General features: G+C 39.3%; 1 protein-coding gene across 1 annotated transcript in view; it reads right to left on the bottom strand.

Annotated features, from left to right (window-relative positions):
* LOC127575822 (protein diaphanous homolog 3-like) overlaps positions 1-21,577 on the bottom strand; it is a 421,273-nt gene that overhangs the window by 181,534 nt on the left and 218,162 nt on the right. Inside the window, exons 18-20 of the mRNA XM_052025958.1 lie at positions 15,692-15,781; positions 15,486-15,580; positions 11,839-11,940 (exon numbers count right to left, since the gene is read on the bottom strand). Coding sequence (XP_051881918.1) covers positions 11,839-11,940; positions 15,486-15,580; positions 15,692-15,781 — 287 coding nt within the window. The remainder of the gene's footprint in view (positions 1-11,838; positions 11,941-15,485; positions 15,581-15,691; positions 15,782-21,577) is intronic.

The following is a 21,577-nucleotide window of genomic DNA, read 5'->3' as shown; positions in this document are numbered from 1 at the left end:
CTGTGTATTGTGGATTAAAAGCTAAATTATCAAACACAGAAATGCATTATGAAAATCTCTTAACTGAAAGCATCACTGAATGTAGCAAATGGTATTTATGAAACTTTAGATATAATATTAATAAGGGGAGAGCTAGTTAGGTGGATTCAAAATTGGCTCTGAGGTAGGATGCAGGGGGTGGTGGTTAAAGGTTGTTTCTTGGAATGGAGGCCGGTGACTAGTGGTGTGCTGCAGAGATCAGGGTTGGGACCCTTGTTATTTGTTATTTATATAAACGATTTGGATGCAAATGTACAAGGCTTGATCAGTAAATTTGTGGATGACACAAAATTAGGAGGTGGTGTTGATAGTGAAGAAGGTTATCGTAGATTACAGAGGGATCTTGATCAGTTAAGGAAGTGGCCCAAAGAGTGGCAAAAGGATTTCAATACAGAAAAGTCTGAGGTGATGCATTTTGGAAATCAAACCAGCGTAGGACTTGTATTATGAATGGAGAGGCACTAGGGAGCGTAAAGGAACAGAGGAACCGAGGAGTACAAGTGCATAGTTCATTGAAAGTGGGGCCACAGATAGACAGGGTGATGAAAAAAGCGTTTAGCAAGCTGGCCTTCATCAGTCAGGGCACTGAGTAAAGGACTTGGGACATAATGTTGTAGTTGTAGAAGTCATTGCTGAGGCCACACTTGGAGTACTGTGTACAGTTTTGGTCACCCTGTTATAGGAAAGACATGGTAAACTGACATGGAAAGAGTGCAGAAAAGGTTTATGAGGATGTTGTCAGGACTAGATGGGCTGAGTTATAGGGAGAGTTTGGTCAGGCTAGATCTTTTTTCCTTGGAACGTAGGAGAATGAGGGGTGACCTTATAGAAATGTTTACAATTATGAGAGGCATCGATAAGGTGGATGGTAACAGTCTTCTCCCCAGGGTAGGGGAGACCAAAACCAGGGGGCATAGATTTAGGGTGAGAGGGGAAAGATTTAAAGAGACCTGAGGGGCAACTTTTTCATGCAGAGGGTGGTGAGTACATGGAAGGAGCTGCCAGAGGAAGTGGTTGAGGCAGATACAACTGTATAATTTAAGAAGCACTTGGATAGGTACGTGGAGGGGTGGGGCTTGGAGGGATATGGGCCGAACGCAGGAAATTGGGAGAGCTGGGGTGGGCACTGTAGTCGGCATGGACTTGTTTGGCTGAAGGGCCTGCATCCATGCTGTATTGCTGTGATTCTATGTGTAACGCTATTACAGCACCAGCGACCTCTCACATTCCAAAGACATATGGGTTAGGAAGTTGTGGGCATGCTATGTTGGCACTGGAAGCGTGGTGACACTTGCGGGCTGTCCCAGAACATTCTATGCAAAAGATGCATTTCACTGTATGTTTTGATGCACATGTGATTAATAAAGTTATCTTACCTTATAATTCTGCTGAGGCAGCTTTAATCTATAAACTCGGTATCAGAGTATGAGGATCAAATTAAGAAGAGTGAAAAAGACAGCCTTAATCAAGTGGTTCCAAGAATGAGGGATTTCAGCTACAAGATTAAAATCGAGAATTTAGGACTGTTCTTCTAGCAAAGAAGATTGAAGGGAGTTCTGTCAGGGTTTAAAAGATCACGATTGGTTTTATAGAATAGAAGAATCCCTTCCAATTAAGTTGCCAGGTGACACAGATTAAAAATATTGGGCAAAAGAAACATCGCGGATAGATGAAAGGAAGAACCACCTGACTTAAGAAGACCATTATCGTCCCAGTACCTAAGAAAAACAAGGTAACATCTCTTAATGACTACTGCCCGGTGGCTCTGACATCCACGATCATGAAGTACTTCGAGAGGCTGATCATGCCATGCATTAACTCCAGCTTCCTCTCATCCTCAACCCACTGCAATTCCCCTATTGCTGAAATAGGTCTATGGCGGAGTCACTTCTCTGGCCCTATACTTATCTCTGGAGCATCTGGACAGTAAAGGCACCTACATTACACCATAGTTTATTGACTACAGTTCAGCCTTCAATACTATAATTCCAAGCTAACTCATCATCAAACTCCAAGACCTGGGACTCAACACCTCCCTTTGCAACTGGATCCTTGACTTCCTGACCAATAGACCGCAATCAGCAAGGTTAGGCAGCAACACCTCCACCATGAATACCCTCAACACTGGTACCCCACAAGGCTGCATCCTCAATCCCCTACTCTACTCCTTGTACACTCATGACTGCATGACCAGATTCTGCTCTAACTCAAGTTTGCAGGTAATACCACCGCAGTGGGCTGCATCTCAAATAATGATGAGTCGGAGTACAGGAAGGAGATGGAGAGCTTAGTGACATGGTGTCATGACAACAACCTTTTCCTCAATGTCAGCAAAACACAAGAGCTGGTCATCAACTTCAGGAAGGTAGGCAGCGCACATGCTCCTGTCTACATCAACGGTGCTGAGGTCGAGAGGGTTGAGAGATTCAAGTTCCTTGGAGTGAACATCACCAATAGCCTGTCCTAGTCCAACCACTTAGATGCCATGGCCAAAAAAGCTCAGCTGTACCTCTACTTCCTCAGGAGGCTAAAGAAACTTGGCATGTCCCCATCGACCCTCACCAAAGTTTAAAAATGCACCATAGAAAGCATCACGGCATGGTATGGCAACTGCTCTGTCCAGGACTGCAAGAAACTGCAGAGAGTTGTGGACCCAACTCAGCACATCACGGAAATCAACCTCCCCTCCGTGGACTCTGTCTACATTCTTCACTGCCTTGGGAATGCAGCCAACATTGAAGACCCCACCCACCCTGGACATTCTTTCTTCTCCCCTGAAGATACGAAAGCCTGAAAGCAATACCACCAAGATCAAGGACAGCTTCAATCCCGCTGTTATAAGACTATTAAATGGTTTCCCAGTATGATAAGGTGGATTCTTGGCTTCACAATCTAACTGCTTATGACCTTGCACCTTATTGTCTACCTGTACTGCACTTTCTCTGTTACACTCTATTCTGCATTCTGTTATTGTTTTACCTCGTACTACCTCGATGCACTGTGTAATGAATTGATCTGTATGAACGGTATGCAGGACGGGTTTTTCCACTGTACCTTGGTACATGCGACAATAATAAACTAATTTCAGTTCCAATTCCAAGAACAGTTTCTACCCAGAAATCAGATATGATCTGTAGTTCATTGTCTGTTAAATGGGTAAAAACAGATCTGTGCCTTCAGAAGGAATTAGATAAATAAAAGAGTGAATAATTTGCAGGGCAAAGAATAGGGCAATGTGACTGGTGGGATTTCTTTACCAGAGCTCCCCTCCTGTGCCAGAACAATTCCATTTTCATGATTCAATGTATAGTCCTGTCCTAGGCATTGTTCAGAACACCTCAGAAAAAAACTGAATGATGAACACCATCTTCACGGAGTCCATCCATTGATCAAAAGAATTGATCAAAGTTGTGGACAGTGGGAGACGAAAAGAAGGGGAAAAGAATACTGTTATAATTTCCCCTCTTTTAGAAGAGAGAAAACAAAATACTAGGCCATGAGTGGAATAATATGAGAAAACAACAAGATGCTGGAGGAACTCAACAGGCCAGGCAGCATCCATGGAGAAAAGCAGATGGTCAGTATTTTAGGTCAGGACCCTTCTTCAGGGCTGAAGATAGGAAAAGGAGAAGCCTAATTTATGGGGGGAAAAAACAGAGCAGTGATAGGTGGACAAAGAGGAGAGGTGGGGTTGGGCACAAGGTGGTGATAGGCAGATGTGGGGAAAGAGGGGAGACCAGAATAATATCTTGTACAGGATCTCAGGAGTTTCATAATCAACTCTGAATAAATAGATTCAGCAATGGAAGTATTTTCAGTTTAAACTCCCATGTAAATGAATCTGAACATCTGCCTTTAAAACCAGAAATCAGAAGTTATTGCTGGTAATGTCCTGCTCCTCTACTGGCAGCACTGTTATAGCAGTCTCCAGTGCCACCCGCAGTATGAATGAACTGGCGAGAAATTCAATGATTAATGCAATATTCTTATTGTAAAAGATTTGTAAATGTTAGATCTTGTTCAGATAGGTGTACCTTAGCTTTTAAAGAAAAACAAGCTATATTCACCATTGTACAACAACAACCATACTTTGAGTTGACTGCAAAATCATGTCTTGTGATTCTTTCAAATGCACTTGATTGAGAACTCCTGTCTAATCCAGCACTCCATAAACTTTAATCTCAATAAGGCAACATGCACAAGGTCCCCATAGACCTCTTGTGTCACTAAGTTTCATTCATGTCTCATTCAGCTGCCACTGCCATTTTCCCTTCCTTAATCTATCCTTTCATCCATCCGAGACCAATAACTTGCATTTCTACAGCACCTTAAATGTGGTAAAATATCCCCCAAGACTCCATCATGTCCAAGCTGGACTTGCATCCTCTCCAATTCTTCAGTGCTTCAAAACTTAATTCCTGTCTGGGTGAACAGTTCCCATTCCTGTATGGTGCCCCTCCCCTTCAAATTTGCTGCCATTATCACTCTTGTCCAAGTTACTTCAATCCACAAACACGTTTTCTTTTAAGCTCCTGGTGCCTTTTTCAATTCCACTGCCATTACTAATTTGGTATAATTTAATAATTGAACCTATTTTCAGCTTAGCATCCATATATTTTATGGCACATTAAAAAGTACTGAACAATGGGAACATACCTTGTTTCAGTGTTGTTCAGGATCCTCCCTCATTCATTTTTCCAGTACACTGATGACTGTATTGGTCCTGCTTCCTGCTCTCATACAGTACTCAAAAGTTTCATCATCACCTTTGTTACCCAATCTATTCACACTTTCATGTCATCCATCTCTGGCCTTTCCTTTACTCACTTCTCTGTCTCCACCTTAGAGGATAGGTTAGTGATCTCTCTTAGTCTCCACCCTACCATAGACATTCCTTTTCTTTTCTTCGCCCTTCCCCTTCTCTGTAGCTTAAAAGATGTTCAGTTTCTAAGATTAAGATTTCTTTATTAGTCACATGTACATTGAAACACACAGTGAAATGCATCTTTGCGTAGAGTGTTCTGGGGGCAGCCCGCAAGTGTCACCACGCTTCTGGCACCAACATAGCATGCCCACAACTTCCTAACCTGTACATCTTTGGAATGTGGGAGGAAACCAGAGCACCCGGAAGAAACCCACACAGACACAGGGAGAACGTACAAACTCCTTACAGACAGTGGCCGGAATTGAACCCGGGTCGCTGGCGCTATAATAGCGTTACGCTAACTGCTGTCTGATGAAAGGTCGTTGATCTCACATATTAAAAATGTTTCTCTCTACACATTTAGTGCCTGACCTGTTGAATATTGCCTGCATTTTCTGTTTCTGTTTCATATTTTCAGCAGCTGCAGTAGTTATTGTTTTCAAACTGCTCTCTCTGCAGCTCCTGCTCAAATCATTATTCTTTTTGTTTTCATTTATTCAAAGAAATAGAGTAGAAAGTGTGAAACCTAATTTGTGTTCACTAGGTTGTGAAATAAATAACCATAGAAATGATAATTAATTCTATTACTTTGCATTATGTGGGACTTATACTAATTACTTTATTATTAACTGCATATATGAAGTCACCTTCGAGGAACACAGGTGCCATAACATTCACTTCCAGCATCCTGGTACTGACCTTGCAGCTCACTCAGAATAATTGTCAGTGCATCACAAACTTTCCTACCAGAACTGATACTTCAAGTTAAATAACATATAACCTGGAGATTTATTAAGCTTTTCAGCCTCTCACCGACTTCCATCTTCTTGCAATCAAAACAATCCTTCTCTTGCATATACAACTTCACAGAATGTTTAATCAGCAGGAGGAGGATTCAAGCTTGACATTTAGCCCCAATCCAAATAGATGTCAAATGTGTACACTTAAACAGATTAACACTACTGATGGTTCTGAAACATACAGCTGAATATACAAACTGTCGACGTAAACAAAGTACATCCAGAGTATGGTGACTGCACCAGACTAAAATCAATTACATTTTCAGCCTTGCACTTCAGACCAAATTGATTTTAAGTACAGAAATACTTGATGACATCAGAAAAAAGGAAGATCAAAGTAATTTCCAAATTAGTACTTCCTAAGTATTTCCAGCATTTTCTGTTTTCATTTCATATTTCCAGCTCAACACAAATACAGTTCATGTTGACTTCTTAGATGAAAAACTCAAGGCAATGAAATACAAAACTGGGAGAAGTTATGTTTGAACTGTATAAAGTTGTGATGAGCTGGAATACTGCTATTGTTTTGGTTTGGACAGCAAACCTCGGCAAAAGTATATTAACATTGGAAGAGATGTAGTACACATTCACTGAAGCAATGCAGGGATTCTGAGGGTTAATTGTTGAAAACAGAAAGATAAACTTATCTTGTATTCCTTTGTAAACCCAAGCTTGAGGTACTTAAAATGTTAAGTCAATAGGGTAGATAAAGGGAAACCTTTTTGATGGCAATGATATGGTAAGGGAGAGGGTAAAAATTATGAAGAAGGCAGCATAAATTTATTAGTAATCGTCGATCATCTCAAAACTAAACATGCAGTTTTTCCAAAATTCTTTCCACTAAATGCCTGTGAATGCTGCAATAAATGGCGTTTTCAGACTGACTTCAGATTGTTTTGTAATGTTATAGTTTATGGAGCTAAAATAGATAAATGAAGTTGAAGCACAAGTTAGCTATTAAGCGATCAAAAGTTGGAGCAGGCTCCACAGCCGAATATCCTATCCCTCTTATTCTCAATGTATTTAGCTCTGATGTAAAATTGAATTTATAGTTAAATTGGCAAATAATACCAGCAAATAGAGGATGTTATACTTGTTTGCAATATCTCTGTTATGCTCCATATTAACTTTTATTCTGCCTTGCATTTTGCCCAACCTCAAGATTCCTTTAATGGCAATAGTGATGGTCAGAATCAGTCAGAGTCATGGAAAAATAAAACAGGGAAATAGGCCCTTCGGACCACCAAGTCCTTGCTGACCATCAACAGTCTACTTACACTAATCCTGCATTTTTGTTTATTCCCATGTTTTTTATTCTCCCTACTTTCTCATCAACTTCAACAATGTTCTACCATCCACCTACATGTAGGGACAAGTTACAGTGGCCAATTAGCCTACCGACCCACACGTCTTTGGGATATGGGAAGAAAACAGAACACATAGAAGAAACCCATGTTGTCACAGGGAGTACATGCAAAATCCACACAGACAGCACCTGAGGGTTTCGAGCACCATGGGGTAGCAGCTCTCTACCAGATGTGCCACTGATTTTGTGGCTGTCCTGCACATGGGGTCCTTAACCTCAGTTCAGCACCCTCTAATGGCTCAACTCATAATGTTAGTTTGCCAATGAGTGCCTTTATTCTCATGTTTCCATGACAGCATACCAGAACATTAAATCTTCCAATTACCTCAGCAGCAGTTTTTGAGGCCTTTGGGAATACCCAGAGTTTAAAATATCATAACAAACAACGAATCTAATTTAAATACACTGTGAAACAGATGGCTGAGAGAGTGCTTGAAGACTGTAACACAAGCTCAGAATGCTGATATTAATAAAGTGCTTTGAATCAGCCCTTGAGGGCTAAATCACAAACTGAACCCCTTGACTAGAACTGTCTCCTCACAGATTCTAAGCCAATAAGCAAAACTATTAGAAAATAACTCATTTGATCTGGTCTTCCAATGTCTCCATAAAACAGTACAGCATGCCTGCAAATTTATTGTATGCATTCTATCCAAAATTTATTTGGATAGAATGCACACACAATTAAAAACCTCTGAGAAATACACATGATGTGAATCATCAATATAGAAAACAATAGTTGTTGAGTGAATGACACTGGAAGTGTATATAATTCCTATTTTATGTGTGCTGCATTCACAAATAAAAGTTACAAATATTGTATAAAAGGAATAAAAAATAAAATGCATATTTCCTCAGATTTTTTGAAGTCATTAAAGTAAATTAATATGATTCTGTTCAATGTACACTACAATCTAGAATTTGTCTCTGAATAATCCTAACATGTTGCTTCCTGTATTTGCTAAATGGAATTACTGTGGCTATCTTTTTCAGTTTGGAAATTATGTTTTCAAATTGTCTTTATGCAGAGAATTATTCTTTGGTTACTTGCTTGTTTGTATCTCCTGTGGATGGTTAACAATTTTCTGATAAAGGGCGATAATTGGGAGGTATATGCATGCTATTTGACTGCTTTTTGTTATAAAGCTGTTTGCTGTTACTGCATTGTTAAACAAACACACCAGGACCCCAGTTCCTGTGCTCACTTTAACAAATCTGGGCCCCATTTCCACACTCCCTTGAAACTCACCTACTTCTGTTTCCCCCACTCCTTTGGAACTCACCTTATCCTGTTTGCCACACTCAGTTGAAACTTATTGGGTTCATTGGAAAATTTATTTTTCCACTGTGTAACATCTTTAAAAAGTGAATTAACAGTGTATGGAAATAACAGCCAATAATCCAGAAAATGGATTGAGGAAGTGGTTGAGGCGGGTATAATAGTATCATTTAAGAAGCGCTTCGATAAGTACACGGAGAGGCAGGGCTTGGAGGGATATGGGCCAAATACAGGAAATTGGGACGAGCTGGGTGGGCAGTGTGGTCGGCATGGACTGATTGGGCCAAAGGGCCTGCGTCCTTGCTGTATTGCTCTGTGACTTTTAAGTACACCATACTGCCTATGACGTGCTGTGGCAGGACTTGCACAATGGCACCCAACAATAATTCAAGAAAGTACTAAAAACTAAAATTAACAAGTTAATTTTTAAATATATTTAACTGATATAAATTAATTGAAAACATTAATATGCATTACAGTAAAGAATAAAGAACAAAATATGGACCTTTTCCATCCAGCTCTGTGACTCCATTCAAATGAATGGATTTGCTAGATGTACAAGCTGTGGTTGGCATATAGATAAGTGCAGACATGCTGCAGGTCAGATGCAACTACATCTGACCCTCAGCACATTTCAATCTCTTATGCTGCAGTATGCAGATGTGGAAGTATGCAACATGCTGTGTACATCAGCTTTGGGTGGGTTCTCTATGGAAATAGCAGGTAGCCATCAAAATGGCCCAGCCCAATTTTGCTTAATTATTAAATACAGGCGACCCCTGTGTTGTGGCTCTTTGGGTTACAGAAATTCATCCGCACAAAATTCATAAATCACTACCCAAAAATTTGATACAAAATAAAATTTGCTCACAGAATTTATTAACAAATACTTTGCCACAATATTTCCTGCAGTGAACTTGACTTTTCAACAGAAGTAACTTATTTTGTATCTCTACAATGAACAGCAAAAAAAACAATTGTAATACATTTTAATAATTAAAGAAAGAGATTGGACAGTGTGACAAGCACTCAACACCTTGAGGACTTTTCTCATCTTCAACTGCAGCTGTGCTACAGCCCAGAAAACCATATATTACAGATTTTATTTCCCTGTATGTGAGCTTTTCATTGTTATTTTTATAAAACTATGGTTATTTGTGGCTGTATTATATTGATAAGTTATGACCACCAAACAGTAGTCATTAAAGGATTCACTGGTATGGTTTGAACATCACAAACTGAAAACTGTAGATATAATCACTGGTCCTTGGTTTGCCCTTCCACTCCCATCAATCAGCCCCCTTCTTAGGGCACTTTCTCATGCAACTACAGGAGATGCAACACCTATTCTATCACCTCTTCCCTTTTCACCACTCAGGTAGTACCTAAACAGTCTTTTCAGGTGAAGCAGCAATTCACTTGGACTTGCAGATTGGATGAAGACTTTTTCAGAGCACCGGTGTTCTGGCTGCCCACCAGTTTAATTCTCTATCCTACTCTAGCCTATCTGTCAGAGGCACAAAAGACTGCACATTTTGGAATCTGGAGCAAAAAAAATAAACTGCTGGAAGAACTCAGTGGGTCAAGCAGCATCTGTGGATGCCAAGGGATGGTTGATGTTTCAGGTTGAGACACGGCATCAGGACAAGCCTGTTTGTCTGTGGCTCCTAACACTGTTATAATGAGACTGAATGCAAGCTTGAGGGAAAACAACTCACCTTCCATACTGTAAGGAAAGAGATAAATTAGCCAAGAGTCTTCTGATTCCTCCTTAGTATGTGCAGTAGTGCGTAACACAAAGTGGAGTCAGCTCGGACTGTGGGGATGTTTTGAGAACTTACGGAAGTACAGATGCACATCCTTGAGATGAGATCCTGGTGAAGAATGTTTTCTTCTTTACAGACCTGTTGTCTTAGTTTCTAATTTTGATGTTTAGGCCGAAGGTCGCATGTGATAAGGAGGTACAGGCTGATACCACTAAGGAATGTAAAAGTACTGGGGTAAAAGTTATGTTAAGTTTTTGAGGGGTATAAAAGGGGGCACCTTCTTTGTGCAAATTGGGACCTTCCCTTAGGCTGGGTTGTGACTGGTGCTAAGACACAGACAGAAGGCTGCTTGAAAGGCTGTTGGACACCTGAGATTCCCTCCGGTATTATATAGATCAGTTCATTGATTGGTTGGTTAGTATTATTTTGCTTCCTTCTGTGTTTTAAGTATTCTTCCTCTTTTCAGTATTTTATTCTTCATATAACTCTAATAAAGTAGTTTCTGTAACCTTTAACATGTGTACAGTACCTCCTTTGTTTGCAAATACCATTTGCTGCTGAATCAGGAAAGAACAAGGAACAAATTTTAAAATCTTTTCCTTACACATACAGGCATATAACAGCCTCCTAGGCTCAATATTGAATTCAACAACTTCAAGTAACTTGTTTTCTCTGTCTGATTCAGAACTGTCATTTCTGTTGTAAATCATCCAGTTGTGATTGTGGCTCAGATTTTCTCTCTCTATTAGCACAGACTGACCTGCTGGGGATGTCCGACAGCCCTACGTTTCTCAACCTTTCACACTTCTGTTTGTATTATCACCTCACAGTCCCCTTTAACCCATTGACCAGATAACCTCTGCAATTTATCACCAAAACCCTGCCCTTATTGTGTCATAAATATCCCGTTGTCTTATCAATCCCTCCTCAACCTTCTCTGCCAGTTAAAACAAATTTGTTTTCTCTTTCCAATTCTGATGAAGAGTCTTCGACCTGAAATGTTGGCTTTGTTTCTCTTGCCACAGACGTTTCCTGACCTACTAGTGACAATCACTTCTGGTCTGTGCTGAATTAAATGACATGGTACTTCACAACACCAGAGCTTGTGTTGTATTTGTTTCAGTTTAGTTAGTTTTATAACACTTCGTGGGAGCAGTTTACAAATTAACTTGCATAAGTAATGCCAAAAAGCACTTATACTAAAGCAGGCTTTAATTGGAGAGCTGAGACTCCCCCACCACTCAATCACATCAGTAAAACAGATCTCCAATGCCTCAACCCCAACAATGACCTTCCACCAATGCTTCCAAGACACCCCTGACCCGAGACTCCAATCTATGGTACACCCACTCCAGCTGTGATCTGAAGCCTATCTGCATCCCTGTTGGCCCAACAAACAGGAAAAAATGCCCCTTTTGCACAACATGTTTGCCCTTGAACAGATGATAGGATTTTTTTTTTGACATGGAAGAATTTCAAGACAGGAAATTTTAATTGGGAGAAAGAAATCCAATTTGCTGTCTATCAGTGTCAAATAATGCAGCTTAATATTAATTAAGTTTAATGAAACACAGATGAATAGAGAAGTAAACTCCTGATGGAAATTTATAGGAATAATAAAGATTCTTAAAACCTTAATTTGATGATTTGCACAGAACACTCACCACTACTCCAAATTGCTCTGGTTCTGACAAGTTATTATAATCATTCTTGAAACGTGCCAAGGTAACCACCTGTTCTTGTTCTGGTAGATGGTGCAGCAAGTTCTGTTGACATATGAAACAAGCAATATAAAAGATGCTTTGGAAATGTGTTTTGTTGCCTCCAACTCATCTGATACTTGGCGCTCATTTTAAATGACATTTTTAATACATATAAAGCAAGTTGTGGTGGGATCCTGAAATTAGATCAAAAGATGAGAAAAACTATCAAAGAAATACGGTGGCAATGAAACTGCCTGCAGTAGATCAAACACAACGTAACTATGGAAATGTCACATATATAATGAGCAAAGTAATCATTTATAATAATCGGGTTAAAGTAATTATTCTGGTCCAAAATCACAACAAACCAAAATCACTTTACCTTTGACATGAGACTAAACAGAAATGCCTCAGTCTGCATCTTACAAGTCTGCTTGCAGAATGCGAAGTACTTAGACTGGAGAAGACAAACACTGAGAATTCAGTTAGATAATGAAATAAAATTATGGGCTTGCTCGGGCAAAGGAGAACTACTTGGAACTATGGTGTAGAGGGCTTGATCAATATCCTACAATTTGCAGCAAAGTGCTGAGTAAGAGCAATCACAGAGACCATATATTCCAGAAGGACAGAATTACTCTCCTCTTTCTTAGAAAGTGAATAGCAGGCAACATAAGCATGTTGATTCACTCACGATTATGGAATTAGTAGAGAAATCATTGAGAGCAATCACATCACTTTGAGGTGGTCCAGGAGAATCCCAAGGTGTTTTCCAACCAGAAGTGAATCATTGTAATGATCAATACACGCCATCTGGGACTCAGCAGTCTTGCAACAGTTATAACTTCCAATTTTGAGCACAAGACCAAAGGGCAGTTACTTAGTGATAAGGACTATTCTCTGACAACTTGGCTTCTGACTCCATCTGGAAGTCTGAGCACAAAAGGAGAACACTCCCATCACAAGAACTATGCTGCCATTCACAACCTGACAGACACTATTGGTATTTAAAAGCATTACTTGTGTTCTTCATGTGCAATGTACCACAGAGCAGGTCTCCAAATTCATGAGCAACTTCTGATCCTCCACAACCTGGCAATAATGTGAGACAAACCTCGGAACAGATCAAGGGGCAAACGAGCAAGTGACATCAGGTCTCCCTTTCAAAACAGATCACCAGGAAGCAACTTATTAAACGATAAATTCAACAATCAGAACGTTGCAGCTGGCTGACAAACACCAACAAGGGTACCAGGATGGATAGAGGTATGAATTTATGAATGGTGATCAGAATTATGTTCTATGAAGTCACTCTCTCTCCTCCAAGGTAGTATCTCAGCAATCCTATAATCTGTTTGAGAACTAGGACACCCTCAACTCCTTTGAACACTAGGACCAATGGCTAGGAAGGCAGTGCAGCACTCAAAATGTTGTATAGCTTCTGCTAGTATAACAATGCAAGCCGAGGTATTGCACACAAGACGCTGCAGATATTTGGTCTGCGGGCACACTTCCATGCTGAAAGAGCTGAGGGTCCACACAAACGCCCCTTAACTCCATCACATTGGAAACTCGTTTTCCAGCACACTTGCCCTCAGGCTAAGCACTTCATTGTTCATATCCATCGGCTTTCTTCTGTAATCTGCCTCACTGACATCCTTACCAGAGTCCTCTGCAGAACTCACATATGGCCTTCCTCCCTGGAAAATCAGGCAGTTGAGCTCCCCTTTCTACTTGCTGTGGGTCTAAGTCACATGCAGCCTCATCACACACTGATGTTACTTCCAAGCTAACATCTGAAGAATGCAATTTGTCACTGTCTGTGTTCATTGGCAATATGTCAAATTATCTTCTGGTGTGCCTTTATCATCATTCACAGGCTTTTTGCAGTGCTGTCTGGATGGATTGGAGAATATAAATAACTGATGAAAGACATTTAGAGTGGCTATCACTGAGTGAGGGAAAACTGGGGCAAATTGAACTTTAGATCACAGCCCTGCTTGATCGAGACAAATAGTAGCTGAGTGATGGATGTGTTTTGCATGAGGTAATGCCTGATGCTTGTGATACAGTTGAGGGCAGATAGGATTTAATGATACATTCATGACTCTTGCTGCACTTATGAGGTCATTAAACTTCTTGCGGCACTATATTCATATCCACGAGGCTCCACTTCTCATAGTTCCTCAATTGCTGCACTTCATTCTGTACTTGGAAGATTTTCTGAACCTAACTAGATAGGACCTCTCTCCTTTTTCACCTTATCAACAAGAGTTTCCCATGCCATTTCACAAATTAGGGAAGAACTCTCTCACTCACATTAATCCATGACATACAGGAAGCTGCAACACTGATGAATTGGCCTTAACCCCTAGATGCTGCTAAGAAAACATATTTAAAAAAAAGATTGACCAGTTTTGATCATTGTTGTTGAGCTTTAACTGATGCTTGTCAGCCATGTGGTTGTGTTCTCGACAAGCAACAACACAATTTCTACTGGCTGATCATTGAAATGATGCATCCCAGGTGACAAAACAAATTTTATGGTTCATCCTGCATTGTTTCAAAGTGCTCGTTTCCCAGTGCTATCCAAAATAAGACTTGTAACACTTACAAAACAATGAATACGAAGGGAAAAAGAAATGTGGATAATGTAAACTGAAACTGATCCTTCACTAACAACTGTTTAATTGACAACATCACAGGATTATGTTCAACAAAAACCATTAAGCAGATGTGATAACTGTAAATTAGCAGAAACTGTCTTTTGATGAGTGCTCATTATAAGGAGCTGTTACAATAGGTTTAGAGTGTAAGAACAGATGAGAGGCTGTTTCATATATGATGCCAACAGTGAGGTTTTATACACTGATCATGTTAATAGGTCAAGATTCATTCACAATATCCACAACACAAAGGTGCAACCAACGGCAAGGTGCAGGACAAAATGAAAGTTAATTTTACTTTAATTACTTTCACATTTTCTCTGAAAAATATCACAGATAAACATTGATTTAACAAGCATCATTCCCATGGTGTTATGTTAATTTGAAAATGCAACCCTTGGTTTCAGGTGAATTGACACAATTGCTGAGGGATTACATGGAAACAGTACTACTTAAAGATTGATTTAATCAATCTATAGTTCAGATGTGTACTTTAAGTAAGTTCTTAAAATATTTGATCTGGCCTCAAAGATTCTTGAATGGAGTCATAATTAATACCATTAATGAGAATATGACTCATTAAAAATGGCTGATGTAATGCTATATATTTACAACTGGCAAGAGTCACAATTGGTATTAGATTCATTCTACACGAAAGACCTTTTACCAAGCAATTACTTCGACTGAGTGTAAACTATCACTTGTACTGATGACTGCTAACATTAACTTCTTCTAATTCAACAATTTAAAGGATCAACATGCATTAATCCAAGTAATCAATGGATAGGCATGAATTCAAAAACTATTTTTTTTAATGTAAAGTAATAGTTTGTATAAATAATCAATGTTAAAATCAGCCATGCATCAACAAGTTATGCTCCCATGCAAGTTTGAGAGTGAATTCACAAATTATCAACAAGAGTTTAAAGAAAGATAATTTACCTGGATCATGGACTCAGTCAATTGGTCTTCATCTACTTCCAAAATAATCCTTTTAATTTCCTCATAAGGCATCCGAAAAGATCCAAGAAAAATAGCTGCATAAAATATCGGTACAAGTGTGGGAAATACATTATTTGCTACAATGAAATAGAACTTAAATTATGAGTATATTAACACCACTTCCAGAATAACATTCTCACACTTACACAGATTCTGTGCTATCTTTGGGTCTAAGACCTTAAGCTCTTTAATTTTCTTCTTGATATTTTTTCTTTCTTGATATTCACCTTTTTCACCTGTTGATACAGATCAGTGTGTTATATTACAGTACTACCCACTTTTGTTTGTTGTGTGCATCACCAAATTTCAGATGTTTATCTTGTCCAGATGCCAAAATATGTTTCAAAAACATCAATTACCAATTGTTTTGCACTTATATGCAAATCATTAAGTTACTGGAAGCAGGAATGAAACAGTTAAACTTAATTAAAGTAACTACATTTTGCATATGATTGCATGCTAAAGAGAATCCAACCATTATAAAATGGGGAATAAAATAATTACATTCTTAGGTAGAACTCCAAAATTAGGCAGAAAGGATAAATTAAATCCAAGAATAAATTAAACAGGCAATAGCACCAAACAAGATGCTCTGCAAAACACTTTCCATATTCTGTGACGCTTCAGAAGTACTTTTAAAACAGATCTAGGTATTATACAATAATCTGGAGGACAGATGAAATTGCCTGAACCACAATTATGCTATAAAAGAAAACGGTTGCAAGTTGTTGTTGATGATGTCATTAGACTACAGAATGATACTGATAAATTAGACAGGGCAATGGCAAATGGAATTTAATCCTGGTAAGTGTGAGGTGATGCATTTTGGAAGGGGGGAGGAGCTGTCAAATAAGGGTAGTTCACATATAGGCATTCCCCAGGTTACATTAAGTCAGAAACAAATGGTTTCAATGAGAATCGATCAACATGACCATTTATTTATCGCCCTCCCAGTTTTGTTACAATGGTACAGAATCAGAATGTCCCATATCCAATGGTTAGTTTTGATGTCCTTAAAGTATCAATGTTTGATACATTATTTTACATGTGTCGACAGAAGAGATTGCCCTGTCAGTCTCCAAAGCAAATCTCTTAAGATCTTAAGCTGAAGCAGGTACTATCACAACATTTAAGAAGCATCTCAAAGAGCACTTTTAACACCAGGACATGGTACACAATGGACCAAATGCTGGTAAATAAGATTAGAATAGAGAGGACTTGATGGCTGGTCTAGACACAGTGGCCGAACGCTTGTTTTTGTGCTCTATGACTCTAATTTCAGAACCTAACCAAAATGTATAAACGCATCTATATTAATTAAGGGGAAAGGCAAAGTTATTTATATCTAACTTGAGAGAAAATCTAAAGTAAACTTTATGGTCCACAGTAAAACATCATTGACCTCAAACTGTCCCAGAAAGACCTAGCAATCCATTTTAGTACAAGTTGTTGCTTTCCCAAGACCAATTTCTGTCAGGTGTCAAGGATCACGGATGTCCAGCAACAGTGAAGAGCAATCAATTGAAGGATTAAGATTTCCTCCAAATAGCAAACCAGGAAAAAATCTTTACTTTTTAAACATTTTACAGAAATTGAAATAAAGACTGGCATGCACAGATGAGATTATGGCAAAAGCTCAAATGTCAAATAAGTGTTAAAAAAACATTTAAGTAACACAAATTTTTGAAATAATGATTCTGACCCCAGCCTTATTCTTACACTAATCCTTAAGAAACAAGATTGTTTTAAGAAATGATAGGCTGCTTGGGAGTTATGATGATGCCTTGTGTCTTTTAAACTCACAGTGATACATTTTTTTGAGCTTTCTTTACCAAAATTGTGACTCAGTATTAATGTGATTCAGTATTAATATTTTGAACGTGTTGGTGCAGGTTTTACCTCTCAATAGCATCTTAACTCCATTTTATAACATTTTGTACAGGCTTTCATAGCACATAAAACAAAACCGCAAAACAGCAACCAGACACCTAATGTAGGTCTGTTAATGTTTTTACTGCATGACCATGAACTACCTACATGGGAAACAGACTGAGTTTGGATCTTCTTTACTGCTCAAATTAAAATCTTATTTTGTTCATGCAGGAACACTTTCTGCTGTATGTCTGCTGGACAGTGAGATAATGAAAATGCCTACTGTCATGCCCCTTGGAAGAATGAAAGAGTGGTGATGCCGAGATAATAATGCATGACACGCATAACGCAATTATTATATAGAAATGAAGATACATTTTCATTACAACTTAACTTCCGATGTCAAATGAGATTTAAATGTCTGGTAAAAATGTACAGACTTCAATGTATTACCTAAAAAATGCAAAAAAATCCATCTTTCAGTAGTCCTAATGAAAAATGTAAATAAATTTGTGATAGAATTGTGAAAAAGATATCATCTCCTTCAGACAATGTTACCATACTAACATGATGTACTGCCCAACATGAAGGTGAAATAGCAAAGCTTCAAAAGAAATGCTTAAACCATGACCCTCACAGACTACACAATAAACCAGAAAATTTAAGAACTTGTATTTGGGTAGCTCTGGAGGTAGAATAAATTATGCTAATAACCAAAGGTGGATTGTCTGCTTTGTAAAGTAGCAGAATTTTTCAAGAAAATGTAATGAAAATTGGTGGAGTTGTAGATAGTGAAGAAGGTTGTCTAAGGATACAGTGGGACATAGATCAGCTGGAAACATGGGCAGAGCTGTGGCAGATGGCATTTAATTCAGGCAAGTGCACTTTGAGAGGTCAAATTCTGGTAGGACATGTACATTAAGTGGTAGGGACCTCAGGAGCATTAATGCAGAAAGAGACCTCGGGGTGCAAGTCTATGGTTCCCTGAAAGTGGCAACACAGGTAGAAAGGGTAGTGAAAAAGGTACTTGGTATGCTTGCCTTGATTGTCCTAGGCATTGAGTAAAAGAATTGGGATGTCATATTGCAGTGGTACTAAACATAGGTGAGACCATATTTAGAGTACTGTGCACAGTTCTGGTCGCCACATTATAGGAACGATGTGGTAGCAATAGAGAGAACAATGAAGAGATTCACCAAGATGTTGCCTGGAATGGAGGGCTGTAGTTACAAGGAGGGATTGGATAGGCTGGGTTTAGACTCACTAAAATGTAGTATCCAAGGGATGACCCTATCACGGTTTATAAAATTATGAGGGGCATAGAAGGATACATAGTTTGAATCTTTTTCCCCGAGGCAGAGGATTCCAAAACTAGAGGGCACAGATATGAGAGGGGAAAATTTTAAAGCAGATCTGAGGGGTAAGCTTTTTCACACTGAAGGTGGTGAATATCTGGTATGAGCTGCCAGAGGAGGTAGTGGAGGCAGATACAATTACAATATTTAAAAAAAATAGTATTTGGAAAGGTACTTGGATAGGAAAGGTATAGAGAGATATGGCCCTAATGTGGGCAAATGGGATTAGTGTAGATAAGCATTACGTTCTGCACAGTCGAGGTGGACTGAGGGCCTGTTTCAGTGCTGTATGTTTCTGGTGATATTTTATGATGGTAAATGGTGAAAAAATCCAGTGAACGATATCCATTTCTTTCTCTTTTCACTCCAGTGAAAAAAGTATATTCATGATCAGGGTGCAGTTACATGCTGGTTCAGATCATTATAGTACCTTAAGAATTTATCACTAAAGATGGATGCAATGTGCAAAGAATCAGCAAATGGAACTACACACTTCTAATTTCACTCACGTATTGAAAGCAACATAAAATCTCTTTACATTAAAGAAAAAAATTCAAATGTGGACATCACTAAGGAAATGGGGAGGAGGAGAGGAATGGAACAGTAAAAATAGTGTTTGCAAAAGTTTGAATGCAGGCTGAAAGGGTTCAAATATTTACCATTACAACCAGCAGAGTCAGCAGCCAAAACTAGTGAGATGAAATGAACAAATAACCACTTGGGATGCTACTTGTATATTTCAACTTTTTATGTGATCTCTTTTAAGCAGTCCCTCAGCATCGAGGATGGTTTGCTTCCACTCCAGCAGGACTGCAGTAGCTCAACATTTAGATGGTGGAGAGATGAACCACGTTCCAAACTACAAACCTGCCTGCCCCACCATGCACCTCCAGCCACAGCTGTGGCAACGTGAATGGGTCCCACTTTGGCCTCTCATTGCTTCCTAAATGCTGCTCTCTCCACTTTCATTGGTCACGGGTGAGGGATCCTCGAGAGTCATTTAGGTTATTGCATTTTTTCTCTCCAAAGAGGTTTGACTGTGGTCTTGAAAATTTTCTTTTGACAGTGTGTGGAAGAGAGAATCTGGTTCAGGATCCTAACATTAAGTATACAAACAACATAGACGGCCCAACAGAACCAGCTGTGTGTAATTAAGGCCTCAATGTTGGGGGTGTTGGGCTAGGGCACTGACTGCTTGTTCACCCTTCTGGCAGATTTGGAAGATTTTATGGAGACATCACTGAGGCATCTTTCCAGTCACTTGAGATGCTTGCTAGAGATAGCCCAAGTCTAAGAAGCAAATAAGAAGGCAGGGATCATTGCTGCATGGTTGATTGTGTGCCATGTTTTAGGTCCTGATCTTCACACAACCAATTTCTCAGACGATAAAAGGCTGTGCTGGTTCACAAAGGCGATGGTGAATTTCATCACTGATGTCTGTTGTCACTGAGTGGTAGCTCCTCAAAATGGGACAGTCCACATTTTTCCAGGTCCTGCTGTGAACCTTTATTATTAAAGGATGGTGCTGCACAATGTTTTGTGGATGTTTAGTGCAGGGCCCATTCTCTCAAACAAACAAGTCAACAATGACTTGTAGCTCAGCCTTTAAATTTGAGCATCTGTAAGTGCCATCTGTGTATTTTGGCTCAATGACTGAAGTTGGTGTGAACTTGGTTCTGGAATGGAAAAAATGTTGGTTGAACAATTTCTCATTATTCCTATGTATTTGTTTTACCCAAGCAGGAAGTTTGTAGGGGGTGAGGTGCAATATTGTAGTGAAAAAGATTAAGAAAAGTTTTGGAGCAATGACACACTCTTGCTCCACCACAGGCTACACTGGGATTTAGTGTGTAGTGAACTTATTCGTTGGATGCAGAGGTAGAATGCAGACAACTTTCTGTGGATAGCTATATTTGATGAGGCCCTTTCCACAGTCCTTCTCAATTTACAGTCAAAGACTCTGATAATGTCAAAAAAAATCATGTATAGTGATTGATGTTACTCCCTGTAGTTTTCTTGGAATTATTAGGTGGTGAAGATGAAATCAAGAACAGTTGGGTCAAAGACAGGGTCACAATTGACGAGATCTTTGAAGTGCTTCTTCCAGCGGGTGATCACCACCTCCATGCCTTAAATAAGCTCTCCTCCTTTCTTGGCTATCAGCAGATGGGTCCTGGGATGTTTGGGTAATAGATGGCTTTGACAGCATTGAAGAATCCTTGAATATTGTGGCTTTCAGTGATTGATTGATCCCCCATGTTCTTTCTACTTACCATCAGTTCTCCAGTTCAAAAGTTTTTTGTCAAGCATCAGCCTTCAGGTGCTTTAGAGCTGTTTTTTACCCCTTGTGGATGAGTGGAATTTATGCTTCATTAACTCCTGAAACTCCTGGTTGTTTCCAATCGTGGTGTTCTCTGGGTGAGAATCTCTTTACAAGTGCTATTTATGGTGGAATGCTGTTAAGTGCCACTACAAATGTCCGATTGCCTCTGTTCAGAAGCTTGCCATCTGCACAGAGGACCCAGAAGTGACAAAGCAGCAAACACAAGCAAACCGTAGGTATCTAACTGTATTTATTGATATTGCTTAACACATTATATAATGTAATATGCAAAAACATTGTGCTAGGCACAGAATTTTAGCCTTCTGACTTCAGAAATATAACACAATTGAATCTGTGACCAGTTATGGTTGTATGACTTTTTAACTATCTGTTTGACTGGCTTTGTTTGCACAGTCTACTTCATGAAACAATGGCAGGTAAATTCAGTGCTACAGAATGTCACTGAAAGGATACACCACCTG

Source organism: Pristis pectinata, chromosome 11 (genome assembly GCF_009764475.1).
Source record: "Pristis pectinata isolate sPriPec2 chromosome 11, sPriPec2.1.pri, whole genome shotgun sequence".
NCBI lineage: Eukaryota > Metazoa > Chordata > Chondrichthyes > Rhinopristiformes > Pristidae > Pristis > Pristis pectinata.
This window is presented reverse-complemented; position numbering and strand designations above follow the sequence as displayed.